Source organism: Eutrigla gurnardus (genome assembly GCF_963514095.1).
Source record: "Eutrigla gurnardus genome assembly, chromosome: 1".
Lineage (NCBI taxonomy): Eukaryota > Metazoa > Chordata > Actinopteri > Perciformes > Triglidae > Eutrigla > Eutrigla gurnardus.
In genome coordinates this window covers 12,830,058-12,847,018 of record NC_139915.1, presented here as the reverse complement: position 1 = coordinate 12,847,018, position 16,961 = coordinate 12,830,058, and the positions used below count along the sequence as shown (strand labels likewise).

General features: G+C 40.4%; 1 protein-coding gene across 1 annotated transcript in view; it reads right to left on the bottom strand.

Moving 5' to 3' along the window:
- Positions 1 to 409: 409 nt before the first annotated feature.
- Positions 410 to 16,961, bottom strand: part of adamts17 (ADAM metallopeptidase with thrombospondin type 1 motif, 17) — a 41,026-nt gene continuing 24,474 nt past the window's right edge. The window contains exons 16-23 of the mRNA XM_084019134.1: positions 16,422 to 16,502; positions 14,039 to 14,196; positions 12,590 to 12,740; positions 7,791 to 7,926; positions 7,174 to 7,378; positions 4,957 to 5,109; positions 4,262 to 4,439; positions 410 to 3,690 (exon numbers count right to left, since the gene is read on the bottom strand). Of these exons, the coding sequence (XP_083875260.1) occupies positions 3,545 to 3,690; positions 4,262 to 4,439; positions 4,957 to 5,109; positions 7,174 to 7,378; positions 7,791 to 7,926; positions 12,590 to 12,740; positions 14,039 to 14,196; positions 16,422 to 16,502 (1,208 nt within the window). The 3' untranslated portion in view covers positions 410 to 3,544. The remainder of the gene's footprint in view (positions 3,691 to 4,261; positions 4,440 to 4,956; positions 5,110 to 7,173; positions 7,379 to 7,790; positions 7,927 to 12,589; positions 12,741 to 14,038; positions 14,197 to 16,421; positions 16,503 to 16,961) is intronic.

Below are 16,961 nucleotides of genomic sequence, written 5' to 3'. Positions count from 1 at the left end.
GGCGCTAGTGGACCAGGAGAATAATGTTAAACACCATAAAACAAGAAGCCTTGGTAAAAGCGTAGGTTATGTATTCGCAGCTACTGGGACAGACGATAAAGGCAAAACTACATTTGAATAAGAACCGGCTTATTTGCTGCCGACAACCAATTCCACCGTGTCAGTGAATTAACTCGGTATAAAGAACCGACTCTTTGGGCAAACCGTAATCTCTGTGTCTCCGGGACTCTTCAGCTTTTGGTGTTTGCCATGTTGTCATGAAAAGTCTTTACAGATGCTTCACAGGAGGGTATATAATTATTGAAAAAATATCAACGCCTAAAAATGTTCTTATGTGTGTTTGCAATTACTTTAATTGGTGCTATACTTGAGCATGGCAGTGTGCTGTGAGACAGGAAGAGGAAGAGAGCAGTCTGCATTCTGGTTTAATGGTAAATAAATGTTTAAACATACCTTAATAGTGGGTCATACAGGTTTCTTTCTCCATGTAAAATCTCATAATTTATTATAAGAAAATAAAGAGAATCACTTTACAGTAGAATTTGTTTCGAACCATTCAGGTTCTTTCTCAACGGTCTGTTGAATATGAGACACAGTACAAATATAGTGAGTACACAGCACAACAAATGGTTAAACTGCTGTATAAATAGATTATTTACACAGCACAACAAATGGTTAAACTGCTGTATAAATAGATTATTTACTCACTTCCAAATCAGCACCATAAAATACAGGTAGTGTCAGTTAATGTACCAAACATACTGTATGTGCAGCTAAAACAAGTACAGTACAGGAATAATTAAGGACATTTGCACTACGTTGGCAAAAAAAAAAATATTTAAAAAAGGCAACGTCATTTAAATAATCCTACAACATATGAAAACAGATAAGTGTTAACACTGATGAATAGTGAAGCACCACTCAACCACTTGGAAAACACCATTGTTACATGTGAGCACCACGACTGCAAAGAGGACAGACAGATCAACAGCTGCTGGTGACAAATATTTAGTAAGTATTAAAGATCATTATTTCCAGCCAACGCCATTGATAGCAACAACATTGTTTGTTTCTTGTATATAATATTATTACATAATGTATTATTAGGATCACCTTTCTATGACACATGTACAGGCAGAACAAAGTCTGTCTGTAGAAAGTGCATATCAATTGTGGATTTGAATGATAATCACACTGAGTGGTGCATGTGATTATCTCATGTTGTTGTACTGCTGGTGTACTGTGTGTAAAACATGCAGAGCAGTAATGTGTGTGGGTGAGGGAGGGGAGTTCATGAAGAATTCATCCCTGTTTCTGTATTGGATAAAAAGGTGTTCTTGTCAGTTAGCAAACACCTTCCATTGCATTACCACCACATTCTGGACTTGTTTCCAGGAAAACCAAGAGGGGTTGTAATCAGATCGGTCATTTGGCCAACAGGGGTGCATATGTGTAAACAAACATGGATTAAAGAGTGTCTGAATTTGTACATGGGACACTTGAAAGGACAAATCTTAACCAGGTATTTGGCAGTCCAATATTTGCTTTGCCTTCTAAGAGCTGTCGCCTTGTCTTACGTCCACACTTGCAACATTAGTTGTGCCCCCATTTGTCTTTGATTGTCATCACTCATGTGAAGAAGTGAAGAAGGTGAAGAGGTCTAGCTGTGTGTCTGTCTGTGGACAGACAGCCTGATTGATACATCCCTCATCAGACCTTCAAAACAAAAGCTCGCTGCTGCAACACACTTTACAGCAGCAGGTACCACAGCAACTTCCTCATACTTTCATAATGACAATGACTCATTTAAAATGTGCATTGCTGACCTTAAAGAATTATCAACTACCTCCGACTAACCACTGGGAGTTAGTGGTGATATCTTAAGAGTTTTCAGCACCAGCCCTTCAGTGGCAGCCTTCCCATTGGCTGTAGGGAGTCTGTAATCACCACACCCCCCACCCCAAGGTCAGCGTGGACCAGCCTGCTATCTATGAATACATGGATACCAAGGCTAGTTTTAAGAGGGCTATCTGCGAGATGTATCGGAATCTTCCCTGACTCATTCAGTGTTCATGTGCTGGACGGCAGATAAAGCATTACCGATTCAGTGCTTTTATGCATGTGTTAAACAGTGCACCTATAATCTGATCATCACGGATTAGTGGGCTGAATGGGGACCATAATCATAGTTACGTTTTATAACTCCAGATTCTATGTGTGTAGGTGTAGCATTCTAAGATGTCGGCCCATCTTGTTCAATTTACACCAGCTGAAGAAATGTTTAAATTATGAGAACTATGGCTTGCATCCTCCGTTTGAATGTGAAAGGAGGGTAAGAGAGGCTCATTGAGGGCTCGAAAAAATCTTCATTACTGTACATGTTCTGTACATGCGATGAACCCAGTAGGGATAGCTCTTAGAGGGCTACGCCTGTACTCATAGAATTTGCAGTTGCCATACATAACTTATATACTGTATATACTGGCGGAATGGAATGTGGACATAATAATCTCTTTACTTTTGGCTCAAGTTTTGAATTCAAACATTCAAATTTCTCATTCATTCAAGGAAATCATTGTGTTTTTGTGATTTGAAAGATTAAGCACAACTGTTTACAATTGGCAAACTAACCACTCGTTTATGGCATGCTGTTCAAAGCGGATGAGTTGATGCTGTATACAGTAGATACGTTTAATGTATACAAATGTGCATATCTATGGTTACCTGTGGTATTTGTTTTTCACAGGAAACGTTGAGATCTGAACAAGTCCAGCATTAAGGCAGAAAGTGTCAACAACAGAGGTTTCATTGCCAGGGTTGAGGAAACATGTAAACATTTTGACCAGTACGGCTCAACTTTTTCTCATTTTGATTGAATTTTGATTGAATTTTTTTCAATTCAATTTTAATTATATAACCCCTTATCACGCATTTAACTGTGGAAAAAAGGCAAATAATGATGTAAACATGAATTCCTTTTTTGGGTGAGTAATCACCTTTTGTAGACCTGTTATATAATTGTGATGTCCCATAAGTGAAAATGAGCCAAAGCGATTGAGGAAAAACTGTAATACTTAATTATATTAATATTACTACTATATATAAAGATATTAACTCGTTATTTGAGATTGCAGTAGAACAAAGTAAAAGATACAGTGTACCACATAATTAACAAAGGAAGAAAGGAAAAGGAAAGCTCTGGCTGACTCATAATAATAATGTTGTCTGATAGACTCTCACAGCTAAAAATCAAACAATTATTTCAATCATTCTGTGCAATTATACCGTCTGACTGACATTTTAAAGGCTCACATTGTTTTAAAGTTGTTGTTTTTTTGGTGTACAGCAAAAATATTCATGAAATCGAGAATAGTATAGGCCCATGTAAAGTGTACATTTACCTGTATTGCCATTTTCTTTTTTTAAATATTAAAAGTTACATAAACTAAGAAATAGTTTTCTTCCAATTATATTTACTTAGCATTGAACATATTGGAAAAAGTTACACAAAAGGAGTGTTACAGTGGTGTGTTTGGTCACTGATCTAATGCAGGATTTTCTTGGCATAAAAGTCCCTACAGGTTTGACAGCAGCGCTGGTACCACCTCATGTCCTGACACAGGTCCTTCTCCCGGATCACACGGCAGTACACCGTCCACTGGTCCCCCAGGCACTTGTAGGTCAGAGCAGCTAAGGGGAGGGGGGAAGGCAGCTAGTCAATGTAAAACATCATAGCCTCAAAGTGAGAAAAATACTCCAGCAGTGATGGCAGCTTACAAAACTCAAAACATGTTGTTTGTTTCAGCCAGTAGTCCATCTTCTACGTGGGATTGTACCAAAAAGTAATAGTACATGATGTTGAGTCAGATTTACCATGTTAAAGGTAATTTGTTCAATTTGTATGGTTATATTGCAGAGGTCCAATCCAGTGTCTAAGCTCTAAATAAATGCATTAGCAACATTTTTAAACGTAATTTCACCTTGTACCGAATGCTTGTCCTTGGGTTCTGGAGATCTCCAAAGTATCACCACACCCAACTTAGTTGTTAATCACACATTAAATGCATCTCATCACTTGTTGCAAAACGAAACACATTTGGAAAAAAGACCTGGGGGACTGGCGGCCATCTTGGGATATACCTGTCTAGGCCCTCAGATGTCAAATCCAACTTCCATCCCTTTTAATAATGAACCTTATGGTATGCACAAATACAGAAATGCATGATGTTGGGTCTTCAGGTGTAGAACAGAGATGTCTCACCTAGCCTGGGGGACGTGATGGTGTTCACATTGATTTTGTCATTGCAGGTAGCCTGGTGACAGGGTCGGTAGGTGGGCGGTCTCTGTGTCACTGGGCAATCGTTACCATGGCGACCAGTCACTTTGTGCATACACTGGACAACTCGGGACTGCAGGCCCTTCCCACAGGATGACGAGCACTGTAACAGCCAATCAAAGTTACTTAGCACTTAGTAATTAGCACACAGACATGATGTTCAGGTCTACAGTACCCTGCAGCATCCTGGGACATCTGAGCAGTGTGACTTTACACTGCTAGGCTGTTTCCAGTCAATGTAAGGAATCCCTGCTATTGGATTTTCACTAGACAGAGCTCTATTGTACAAGAATATGCTACACCATATTTAATAGTAACAGATTAACAGGACCATGTAGAGGCAGAACTGTAAGTTCTACATGATACATGATAATGATATATTATCATGTATCATATTATCATCTTCAATTTCCCTGGTGGAAGTCACTGAGGTAGTCAAACAACTCCACAGTGGCAAAGCCTGTGCTGAAGGCTTTGGGAGTGGAAGGGCTGTCTTGGATGACACGTCTCTTCAATATTGCGTGGACATTGCCTAAGAAGTGGCAGACGGCGGTCCCCCTGTTCAAAAAGGGGGACCCTCACAACCACACATGAACCGTGGTGTTTGAAGGTAGGTTTACCTTGGACCAGTCTCCGGTCTTCCATTCGTAACATTTGGAGTTGTCCTCACAGGGCTCCTCGTGACTGGGCTGGGACTGAGGATCACATACACCCTTGGGGTTTGTACAAAACACTGTCCGCTTGTGAATGCCTTGACCACAGTCTGACGAACACTGGAGGGAGTGATGGAAAAGAGAAAGAAGACTAGCGAACTTGTGTTTGCTATAGCGTACTCCACAGGGTCAAATCATCAAACGCCACAAAATTGCTTTTCATTTCTACACAGCTGACACACAGATAAAACTTCATCTGAGACCCGATGACCCTGGAAGTGTAGCTGCTGTTTAAAGCTGTCTCAGGGACAGCATGAATGGTTGTTGCTTGTTGGATGGAAGAACATTTTGTTAAACTAATTAACTCAAAATAGGGCTGTTCGATTTTACCCAAAAATAAAATCCCGATTTTCTTCTCTCAAAATCCGATTTTCGATTACAATTATTTTGTGAAATGACAAAAGGCAAAGAAATTATTTCAAATATGCTGTTTTTTATTGAACATTTTGCAAATAATTTCCCCATTGGGATTTGAGTGCAAACCTTGCTCTTATTAAACAAAAAATCCCTCAAGGGATTAATATAAAGAACAATTAATGAACTTTTGCCATCTGGCTTTATCTTCTTGTAGAGCTCTTGTAAACAAAAAAAAACAAAAAAAACAATCCCTTTGGGATTAAGAGAAAAACCTCACTTTCACATGTATCTTAAAAGGAAAACACCACCGCATTTCCATACTGAACTATGTTCTGCTCTGATCTTAGACGAGGTGATACATACCTCCCTCTCCTCTGTGCGTGCACTCAATGGCTCTTGCGCGCACTCCGCGCAGCGCTAATTTGCTAGCATGTAGCTTGTCCCAGTATATTCCTTAGGATCCAAAGGGGGGTGAAGTTAGAAGCGACCAAGCACTTCCACGTTGTCCCTTTTTAAATACGGTTACGTGAGTAGTTACACGACCCAAGTTTGGTTACACAAAATGAAACATGCCAATTTTTCTAAGCGGATAACAAGGATAACTATATAGTATGGCGGAATAACAACTGGAAGCACTTCGACGTCGGCGCAGTAATATCATCACTCAAAACATGACGGGACTATATACCTTCTGCTTGTTTTCACAACCCTGTACGATGCACGTTATAACCATGATGTTTGATTGTTCACAAACTATCTTACTACAGCCTGATGCTTCCTCAACTGTGCACAAACTACTACAGGTAGTGCAGGCGACGGCGTGCAGCTCACGTAGGTTCTATTGACGGAAGTAAGAGGGGGAGCGGAGTGATGATATTACTGCGCCGACGTCGAAGTGCTTCCAGTTGTTATTCCGCCATACTATATAGTTATCCTTGTTATCCGCTTAGAAAAATTGGCATGTTTCATTTTGTGTAACCAAACTTGGGTCGTGTAACTACTCACGTAACCGTATTTAAATAGGGACAACGTGGAAGTGCTTGGTCGCTTCTAACTTCACCCCCCTTTGGATCCTAAGGAATATACTGGGACAAGCTACATGCTAGCAAATTAGCGCTGCGCGGAGTGCGCGCAAGAGCCCCTGAGTGCACGCACAGAGGAGAGGGAGGTATGTATCACCTCGTCTAAGATCAGAGCAGAACATAGTTCAGTATGGAAATGCAGTGGTGTTTTCCTTTAAGGTGTGTCCATTAAACAAAAATGAATGAATAAAGTGCAGAACTTTAACTTTTTGAAAAGTTTTACGATTTTTCACGTTTTTAACATCGTCCTAACTACATAATCGCGATTACTATTTAAAATTGATGAATCGAACAGGCCTAACTCAAAGATATCACACTGATCAGTTCCATCGTAGGTGCCCATGGTCTCTTAAATGTAGGACTCCTATTTGACTGAGATTTAAAGCTACAGTCGGCAAGTCTGGCAGATCGAGTTGACAAATTGTCAAATTTGGAATGTTTACAACACTCACGCCCCTCCCCCTCTACCACCGAGCTCCTCCCATCCCTCCCATCGAGTGCTGGTCAGTGCGCGTGCACCAGATTCTGTGAACGCGCCCGTGTCTTCTCTCATCGATAAACGGCATGGAGTACACGCTACACAGAAGTAGGCTGGCTAACTTATTCATAGTTAGCAACACACAGATAGTTGTGTACACCTTAAGATCACCTGGTTTTCACAAGACACAGAATGTGTTTGACGTACCTTGGACCACTCTGAAGCCTCCCACACACTGAGACAGAGTCGACCCTCACAGTCCTGCAGGACAGGAGGTTTTCCTCCCTGACAGTACAGGTCCCTGGTGTGGATGAGAGACCCGTTCTGTAGGTGGTAAACACAGACCACCTCCCTCTGCTGAACACCTTTACCACATGTGAGGGAGCAGGACCCCCACTCTGCTGTCACCCACCTGTCAAAAACAACAGTTCATTTTAAAGAGAATTTCAAAACAAAGTAAGTCAGCACGATGATTTTAGAGTCGTGTTGAGTTAATCTAAAAAAGACATAATAATCGGATTAACTCTTTGGACTGACTAGCACAACCGTTTCAGTTATTCTGAAATTATTAATGGCACAAAATAGTCGCTGAGGAAACAGATGTGATGTGTTCTTCTGTTAGTAGTGGTGTGACAGGGACAGGTAAACCTAATCTGAAGCTTACATATGTGAATTGCTACAAAATACGAAAAGTTTGGAGCTAATAATGTTTTGATGAATGTAGAAATACATACATTTCCCTCTGTGAACAGTTTACACACAAATTAGTTCTGCTCACGTTTCATGAATGAGACCGTGTGTGTGTGTGTGTGCGCGCGCCTCACCTGTACTGGCAGGTGTGAGAGTTGCAGAGTCGTACTTGTGGCTTTGGTCTGTTCTCAGGTTGGCAGTAGCTGTCATTGACCACCTCCATGGTTTTATTGGCTATCCTCGTACAGGAAACCACCGTCCTCCTCTCACCTAAACACACACACACTCACACTCTGTCATATGACATCTATTTTCATCATGAAATGCATCGTCAAAATATATAATATATGAGACAAACAGCACAACAACAAATTACAGCTCACACTGATTTACTTCTCTGTTTTATTTTTACATTCAACATGTGTATTAATAAATGGTTCAAAATAGTTACTTTATTGAATGAATTAGTAATTGATATTATCCCATTTCTTTTTTACCAACAATGTTTAATACATTTTGCACATGGATTTTAATTTTATAACAACTACCTGACCAGGTTATTCTTAGAACTCAACTATTAGGTGTTGGTTGTTAAATGAAGTAAACCTGGTTGTCAACCTGCCTTCCCACCACGGACACAATCTCTTTGAAACATTCTCCTCCGGCAAGACATTGAGGTCTGTCAAGACCAGAACCTCATGCCACAAAAACAGTTTCTTCCCGTCTGCAACAGGCCTCATCGGGACCACCACCGAGATGCACACTAACATACTTGGCAATAAACTCCTTTCTGATTCTCTAACTTGTCTGTGCTTCTATGATAGTCCTTCATTTTGTTTGTATTGAATCGTATTCCTTATAATTCAACAGCAAGCTAGTATTAAGTATTAATGTTTTTGTGTACGAAATGCTTAAACTTATGTTTTCACTTTAAATGCTGTGTGTGATGAAGTATAATTTTATGTTAAGAGCCTATTTTTGACCATAGTGACAAGAGTATGTGTCCACCGCGCATAACATAATACACAAAATAAACCTCATTACTTTTCTTCTGAGACAAGTCAGAGCAAGACCCTCTTTACCACAAAACATGCCCACCTTAAGTTAAGATGAGATAGGTAGGATAAGATAGATCATTATTGTCCACCGGGGTGGAAATTTGTCTTCAGCTCACATGACATAAGAAATGACATCACACTACAAAAAGCAGACACATAGATGGGCACAGATGTTTAGGGCCAAAAATAAACCTTACCTGGAAATATACAAAAATTAATCAATTAGCGAGTGGAGGGTTATAGTCTAAGAAGAATATTTCCTTTTAAGGTACAAAGAGTCCGCATGACCAGAAAAACTTTTTGTATTTCGGTCTGTGGAGTAGGATTGTGGAGCAGTTTGAATGTGGAGTTAATGCAATGTCCAAACATGAACCAGTTCAAAATGACATACAAAAAATCTGTGAAAAGAGATAATAGAACAGGGGAAAGTACACAACCTTGTGGGCAGCCTGTGTTCCCCCTTACACAGATCCTCTGTGGACGGCAGGAAAGAAAGCCTCTTATTCAGAGAATTAACCCTGAATTCATTTTAAGATCAATTAGCCTTTAAGGGGAATGTGAATTTGCAGTGAGTTAAAAGCAGAGCTAAATCCATGAATAAAAGTTATTGCTATGGTCTGGAAATCTTCGGTATGTTTGCGCACCTGTCTTTTTTGGCACAGTCTGATTGTTGAAGTGTCCTGGATTTTGGAACTGTGCGTGTGTCCAGAAGGGACCAATACAACCTTGCAAGGACTCCTTTTAGTTGAGGAGTGCATTCATTCAAGACGGGCTTTCAAACCGCCTGGCCCATGGCCTTGTTATGCTTTAACTTATAAAGACTTGCAGCAACATCATTCTCTTTAATAACAATAGGTGACTCTACAAAGAGACGGTTGCATAACTCATCACATTGTGCCCTGTCATCTATTGTGTCAAATCTGCAATAAAAAAGTTTGAATTTATTTTTAAAATCAATTTTAGCTTTAAAAAGTTCCCCCCTCACACAGCAATTCCAAGTCACCAGTGTGGAAGGCTTCCTTCCTTTCATTAGTACATGATTTAAGCTGTTTAGATGCCCATGTTTTGTTATTTGGACAGTTTTTATTTCAGACGCTGTATCTTCACAGAATTGAATGTATGGCATTATAGTGTCTGTGAGTTCATCAGCGCCCTGACACGACTGAAAGAAAATGTCCCAATTTGTCTCCTCGAACCAGTCCCCGAGTTGCTCCTTACATGTGTTCGACCACACTTGTATTTGTTTGGCGACATGTTTCACTCGTTTCACCACAGCTCTGTATTTTGGCAGTAAATTAATAACGTTGTGATCTGATTTCCCGAGGGGGGGGTCTGCATACTGCTTGAAAAGCATCAGGAATATTCCCATAACAGCGATCAAGAGTCCGGTTTAGCCGAGTGGGACAGTCCACATGTTGCTGGAGGATGGGCAGATGTTCTAATCAATGACATGAGTTAAAATCCCCCAGAATGAAGACGGGTTGGTCTGCAGAGCGGCTGAGTGTGTTATTGTAACTCTCCGCTATTCTCTCGCCTGCAGCGTCATTATTCGGTCCGGGCACATATGCAAGTATGATGGTGATTTGGCCGAACTTGGCCGGAGGTAGAAAGGTTTGAGTGACACTGTAAGAATACTTTCTCTCTTACACAGTACTGTGTGGCCTGTAGCCACCGATGGATTTAAATGAGCTGCGCTCTTCTCTGTCTGCTCTTATTGTAGTATATCCTGGTAGGCTCGGGGGTGAGTGATGAATTTTTAGCCAAGTTTCTGTCAGACAAACGAGATTGCTCGGGAATCACAGTCATGTTCAGCTCTTAGCATAAGTTCATCGTATTTATTGCTTACCAAACGCACGTTTGACAGGGTGATGACAGGCAGAGGGAATCTGTTCCGGCGTTTCCATAGTCGGTGTCTCACGCCTCCTCTTGAGCCACGCTTTGTCCTCTCCAGCCATTTATCAGGCCATCGGATTTGGTAACAGTCTGCAGAAAGGCTTACAGCAGGCGACCACCGACTGGACGAAATGACAGCAGATGCTCTCGCGTGTAGGTGGCGGCGTTTTACTGGCTGGTCCAACAATTGTTCCCCGAGGAACAATAGCGTCCATAATGGTGCAAGGTTCATTTTGACCAAGTGTAGGATACAATTATATATCCAAAAACAGATATAATCCACATGAAGAAAAGGGACTGCTCATAGTAGTTAGTAAAAAAGCTACTTATAGGTCTCATTCAAACATACGGTGAGCACAGGGTGAGCAGCGAAGCCGCGCCCCCGGAAACTTGTAGGGTGTTTTTTTCTATGTTTTTAGTGATTCTACATCTAAAGTGGCAAAGTCAATGCGAACTCAGGGCCACCGAGATTGTTTTTCATTTTTAGAAGCGAGTACAGCAAGATAGCAGAGCTAATATTCAACATCCAACTTCGGGATCAAAATTTATCGAATTTAGCGCTACTTGCCAACTGCCAAAGCTAAACTGACAGTGGTGGTTAATTTGCCAAACAAAAGACTTTCTGCAGCCTACAGTAGTGGAAGAACATCGATGTCCGTCCGACCTGTTCTACACCCCTGTGTCTGAGTTGGTGTCACCCCACTGGGAAATAATGCCGTGAAGTCTCGGTGCCGTGAAGCGACAGTTTGGGGTCCTCTGAAAGGCTTTTCTCAGAGTTGACGCTGCAAAGAAAAAAAAGGGAAAAAATCTCCCCTCGGCTGCTGCTGTGATAGGAGTTGATGTCAGCTTAGCTACCGGTATTTTAAACTTAATTTTGATTCCAAATAGGCATTTTGCATATAAAATTCATACGTCCCAGTTTATCTACAATCACATACTGTATTATCATTTTGCATAATATTTGATTTTGTATTCCTTCATATTATCTTCATTTATTACCAATATTTGCTCACTAAAAATGTAGTTACCGTAGATGACCATTTAGTAGCCCGGGCGTTTAATATGCTAAATCGACTTGGAGCCCAGGCGTTTATAAGAACCAGGCGCGTATTTGCAACAGGCTACAATTTATTTTTGCAATGAGCAGCACCAGACCATCATGCAAAGAACAAGGAGCTCACCATAGCACCATAGCACCACTGGAACAAAACTACTTTTTCCCCCCGACGCATCTTTATTGACATCAGACAATAAATACAAAGACAGTTTGTCTGTGTTACCGCGACACAGGGAGCTGATCAGAGCAGTGTTATGAATGATAACGGAAGGGGGGGTCGATCGCGGTAATTTCAACACTGTATATTAGCGCATTTATCTATATCCCTATATCCCTCAGTCTAGCGCGCCTGTGTTTGTGTGTCTGTGTGTGTGTGTGCGCGCGCCTGCATGCGAGAGAGAGAGAGAGAGCGAGAGGAGGGGCTGACTGACAGAAGAGGTGAGAGCCGGTGAAGTGCTGTTAAAAAAAAACTTTTGTTTTCTGTGCAAGACTATGGTAAACACTTAATCGCCCGGGCGTTTAATTGAACCGGCGTTTATTATGCAAAATGAGGTCGGACCCCGGCGGCTATTAGAGCACAGGCGCGTATTTGCACGCGGGCGATTATTTGGTCATCTACGGTATACATAAATAAGTGACTAATAATTGGGTATTGACTGGTTAATAATTGTTTACAGAGGTTTTTGTTTTCCTTCTGATAACGAGCAAATACTTTATCCAAAAAGGTATTAATACTCTTACACAGCGTTTCTAATGTGATGCTCCAAATTACCTAAAATATGTGAATGGAAACATATTGTTCTTCTATTTGTGAATGTTTTGGCATCCTGTTACATGATTGTTCCTCTCAGGGACAATAAAGATGTCTCGACTCTGCAACAGTAAGAAGCATTTACACATTTACACATTTACACGTGTGTATTACCTCCTCCACATTGGACAGTACAGTCCTGCCAGCTGCTGTGTGTCCAGATGTACAGATACTCTGGTTCCTCACTGCTCCTGTCCTGTGTTGTGTTCAGGGACAGTGTGTACTCATAGTGGATCCCATAACTCTGGTCATGAAAGAGCAGCACCTGGATGGACAACACCAAGAGAGAAAAGAGAAGCTGTGACTGAAGCTGACCAACCTTCACTCATTGAATTTACTTTCAAGAAAACATTTGCTTCCAATTAAATAGTAGATTAACACTACTAGAGTTTGTTGGGCCGGGTCTGTCAGTACTAGAGCTGTGTTGAAAAAATCGATTTTCCAATTTTTAATCGATTCGCATATTAATGACCGATTATCGATTCGTACGTCCAAAGATCGATTTTTTTTTTTTTTTAAGATTTTTTTGAGGCATAGACGCCTTTTATTAGCAGTGGATAGATCGGAAACATGAGGAGAGAGAGAGGGGATGTGACATGCAGCAAAGGACCTCCGGCCGGGATTCGAACCGGGGTCGGCTGCGTATGTACGTTCGTACATGGCATGCGCTCTAACCACTCCGCCAACTGCGCGCCAAAGATCGATTTTTTTTAATTAAAATTATTTTCTACATTTCCCTCAGTGAACTGTTCTGTTCTTATGTTCGCACTTTAAAGAAAAATGCTCAACGTTTACATTTTATACTTCCAGTTTCAGTACTTCTCAGTTTATTAAGTGTGAGCAGTTTTAAAATAAAAATGCTTTTGGTAGCAACCGCTTTTGGGTGAATTCTTAATTATTTTCAAGCATAATAATAATGCACTGGTTAGTGTCCCAGTAGGAATCCACTGTTGCAGATATAGTCACCTCAATGATGTCCTCCATTTATTGTCCTGAATTATCTTTCTTGAAGGTAGATTGACCCTTAACCTTTTCATCAGTCTTCCAGCCCAAGATTTGCTGTTTAATATTGATATAATACTAGTTTTAATATGTTGCTTCTCTACACAGTCATGAAGTGAAGGAAACGGTTCAAATACATTTTTCATTTTTAATAACATTAACCCCCGGATCGAATCGAAATCGGATCGAATCGGAAATCAGATCAAAATCGTATCGAATCGGATGGAATCTGAGAAAATCGGAAAAAATCGATTCTGAAACTTAAAAATCGGAATCGAATCGATTCTTGAAATTTGAATCGAAACCCAGCTCTAGTCAGTACCGAGCCAAGCTGCCATGATGCCTCCTCCATCTTAGTTGCATCCACATTTTTGTTAGCTGTGTCCTTTTGTGTCTGTGCTCTGTTTAAGTTATTCTGTGTTCATAAAACATATTCTTAAAAGCAAATCAATCTAAGTTTGTTTTCCTATCTGTAGGAGGCAGAACTAACCACAAGCAGTGTTTCAGTCATTGTATCCATGAAAAACATTGGGTATTATGATCAGAGAGACTGATGTTTACCATTAGGTGTAACGGTGTCTTAGTTGGTCCCTTGGCAGACATCTTCTCCCACAAACCCCTTCTCACGTAGCGCACTGTGGTTCCAGCCAACTCAAACTCTCCTGGAAGTTCAATCTTCCAGTCGCTGTTGATGGACCTCTTACTGGAGTCTCTGAGAGCTGTGAGGAAGACACAAGGGAACCTTCAATAATATATAATACAATGATCAGACATTCTGGCCATGTATGACCTGTCTTATACATGGAGTCACATGTAATTTATTAGCTGGTTGTCCTTGTCCTCCACATGATAGTTGTATTGTTTACATCAGAGATTCAGACAGTGACAACTACTTGACATCATTTTGTCACATTTATTTACTTTTATTTATCCAACTCTTACTACTACTACTACTACTACTACTACTACTACTACTACTACTACTACTACATGGTAACAGTAATATATTAGATTAACTTAGCATCACTTTTGGAGTTCTTTCAAACTGCTGAATGCTTTCGTCTTCGGCCTCATGTGAGGGAAAGGGAGGAAGTTACATATGCTTTGCCCAGTTTGTGCATTGGGGTGTTACGGCCCGCATCAGCCATTAACACACCCAATCATTCATTTATCTGCCCCTGATAATGACAAAGACTAGAGCATCAATAGTTGCATTCTTTCTGCAGCCTTCTCTGCCTTTCATGCTTCAATTGACAAAATCCTTTAAAGTTACGTTTATTGAACAAGCAGGCGGCGAGCCAAACTCTCAGTGATAATCTTACACCCGGCACAATGGCATTAATTAAGTGTTGAACGGAGAGAAATTAAGCAGCCTAAACATATTTGCTACTCTGTCAGAAGGACTTCGCTGGATTCTTGTTAATAACTGTAACTGCCAGATTAATGATGAAGTGGATGCTTTTCTGCTAGTGGATTATCCAACTACTGTGCAACACCAGATTGTTATATCTCTGATCTCAAACAAACTCTTCCTCTATCCAAAGCTGCAGACTTACTGTAACAGCGTGCCACTCCAAACATTAAATCCCATCATGAGAAAAGCATAGGAGGAAGCATCGAAATCAGAAATTCTTTCTTTGCTTGTGCATCTTCATTTTGCAGTGCATGTTATTTCCCAGGGATGCTGCTTCATGGGCCTTCTTCTCAATGCTGTTATATTGGCTCACAAGCAACCAAATATCTTCTACAGAGCTAAACAAAATTGTAAAATGATTTATTCTCAATCGTAATGTTTGCCCTAATTAAAGGAGCTCTGTGAATGCATTATTTTTTTATTATATATTTATATCTACATTTTTTCAATAATATCTTTTAGCGTTATATTAAGAATATGTTTAGTGTGGTTTAGTTTAGCCCAGTCAGACATGTGTGAGGGAATTTTCTCTATACCTGATTCCCTCACTGTAAGATTAATTCATGTCATCTGGACTGCCTTTAATCTGAGTTATTCAGTGTCTGCTTCTCCAGGCGAGGCAAGGTCACAAACAAGACACTATTGTGTCTCTTTTGCTGAACACAAAATTCTCTTCCTTCTTATTCCTTTTCCATAAGGACATTGGTCAGACTTGGGGTTGGCACTGCCCTGTTAATTATCATAACTGTTGTACTGCTACAACCCAGATTCTCACGATGTACATCGGGCACCAATCCATTTTTCTGTATAAGACATCTACCATCTCCAGACGTCTCCTTGAGATATGCATTTCCATCACAATATGAAGAGGATCAATCAGCTCCTAAACTCACCAGAAGCTGTCAACAGCGAGGTGACGGACAGAAAATAAGCCCGAAAACAAGATTAGGTGAAACCTCATATCTGGCTGTACTGTGTTGGTCAATGTGCTTCTCAACCTCAATGACTATCTTCTTAATCACCACACAAAAAAAATGCATCTCTCTCGACTCAAACCGTCTCTAAAACCTTCCTGTTTTATTATTGTGTATATCATGTTGATGAGGCATTTCAGGTGCAGCCAGTGGCTGAGTGTTGGCTAGTAAAAATGCTAACTAAGACCGTTATCCAACAGCATCGTATCCAACGAGCCAATGAATCACGTAAACATGTTGATAAAGTTTGCAATGCTTCACTTAGAGTTTTGCTGTCTGTTAGGTGTGAAGTTAGATTGTTTAGGCTGCAGGCATGCTAATACTAGCTAACGCTAGCAATGGCTACTGTGGAGATTTAACTGTCAGGCTCTGATCAAATCTTTAGCTTGTAGCTCCACCATATTCTGTGCATTTAGAAAAATACAAAGCTGGAGAAGTCAACATGTTTACATGACATTACCTGAGTTTTCTAAAACTAAACATAACATAAATAACATGGATTTGTGTTTGTGAGCAGGTGTGTAAGTCAGCAGTATTCAAACACATGCATCATTACCCAGAAAGCTATGTGAAGGTTTATCCTCCACAACTCTGATCCTCCTGGCTCCCGCAGGGATGATCACAGCCTCCACGTAGCCTGACGGAGACAGAGACATGAAGTCAAAACACATTCAGAGGAAAATAATATTTAAAAACCTGACTCAGAGACATTACAGAGGTGGACATGGACAGGCTGGTGACTGTCTGTCTCAGAGATGCTCTGTCCACAACTGGCCACAAAACTTTTTTTATGTTTTATTCCAGTAGCTTATCATTAAAATAAATGTATGTGGATCTGCGATATTGAATTAAAAGTTAGAATTCTGTCATCCAGCTCATTCTAGTTTATTCATACAGCATAATATACCATATATATCATTTTTACCAACACCTACAGTATTTCAGTTCATAAGAAACATGGCTCATTCATGAATGTTTATCTTGAAACTTTTCAAATAGTTTCTTAAGTAATCTTCCCAACCATTTCCTCTATTAATATTATCTGTACAATCAAGACGACTACATAATGAAAACCCTACGTCTGGTTCACAAAATC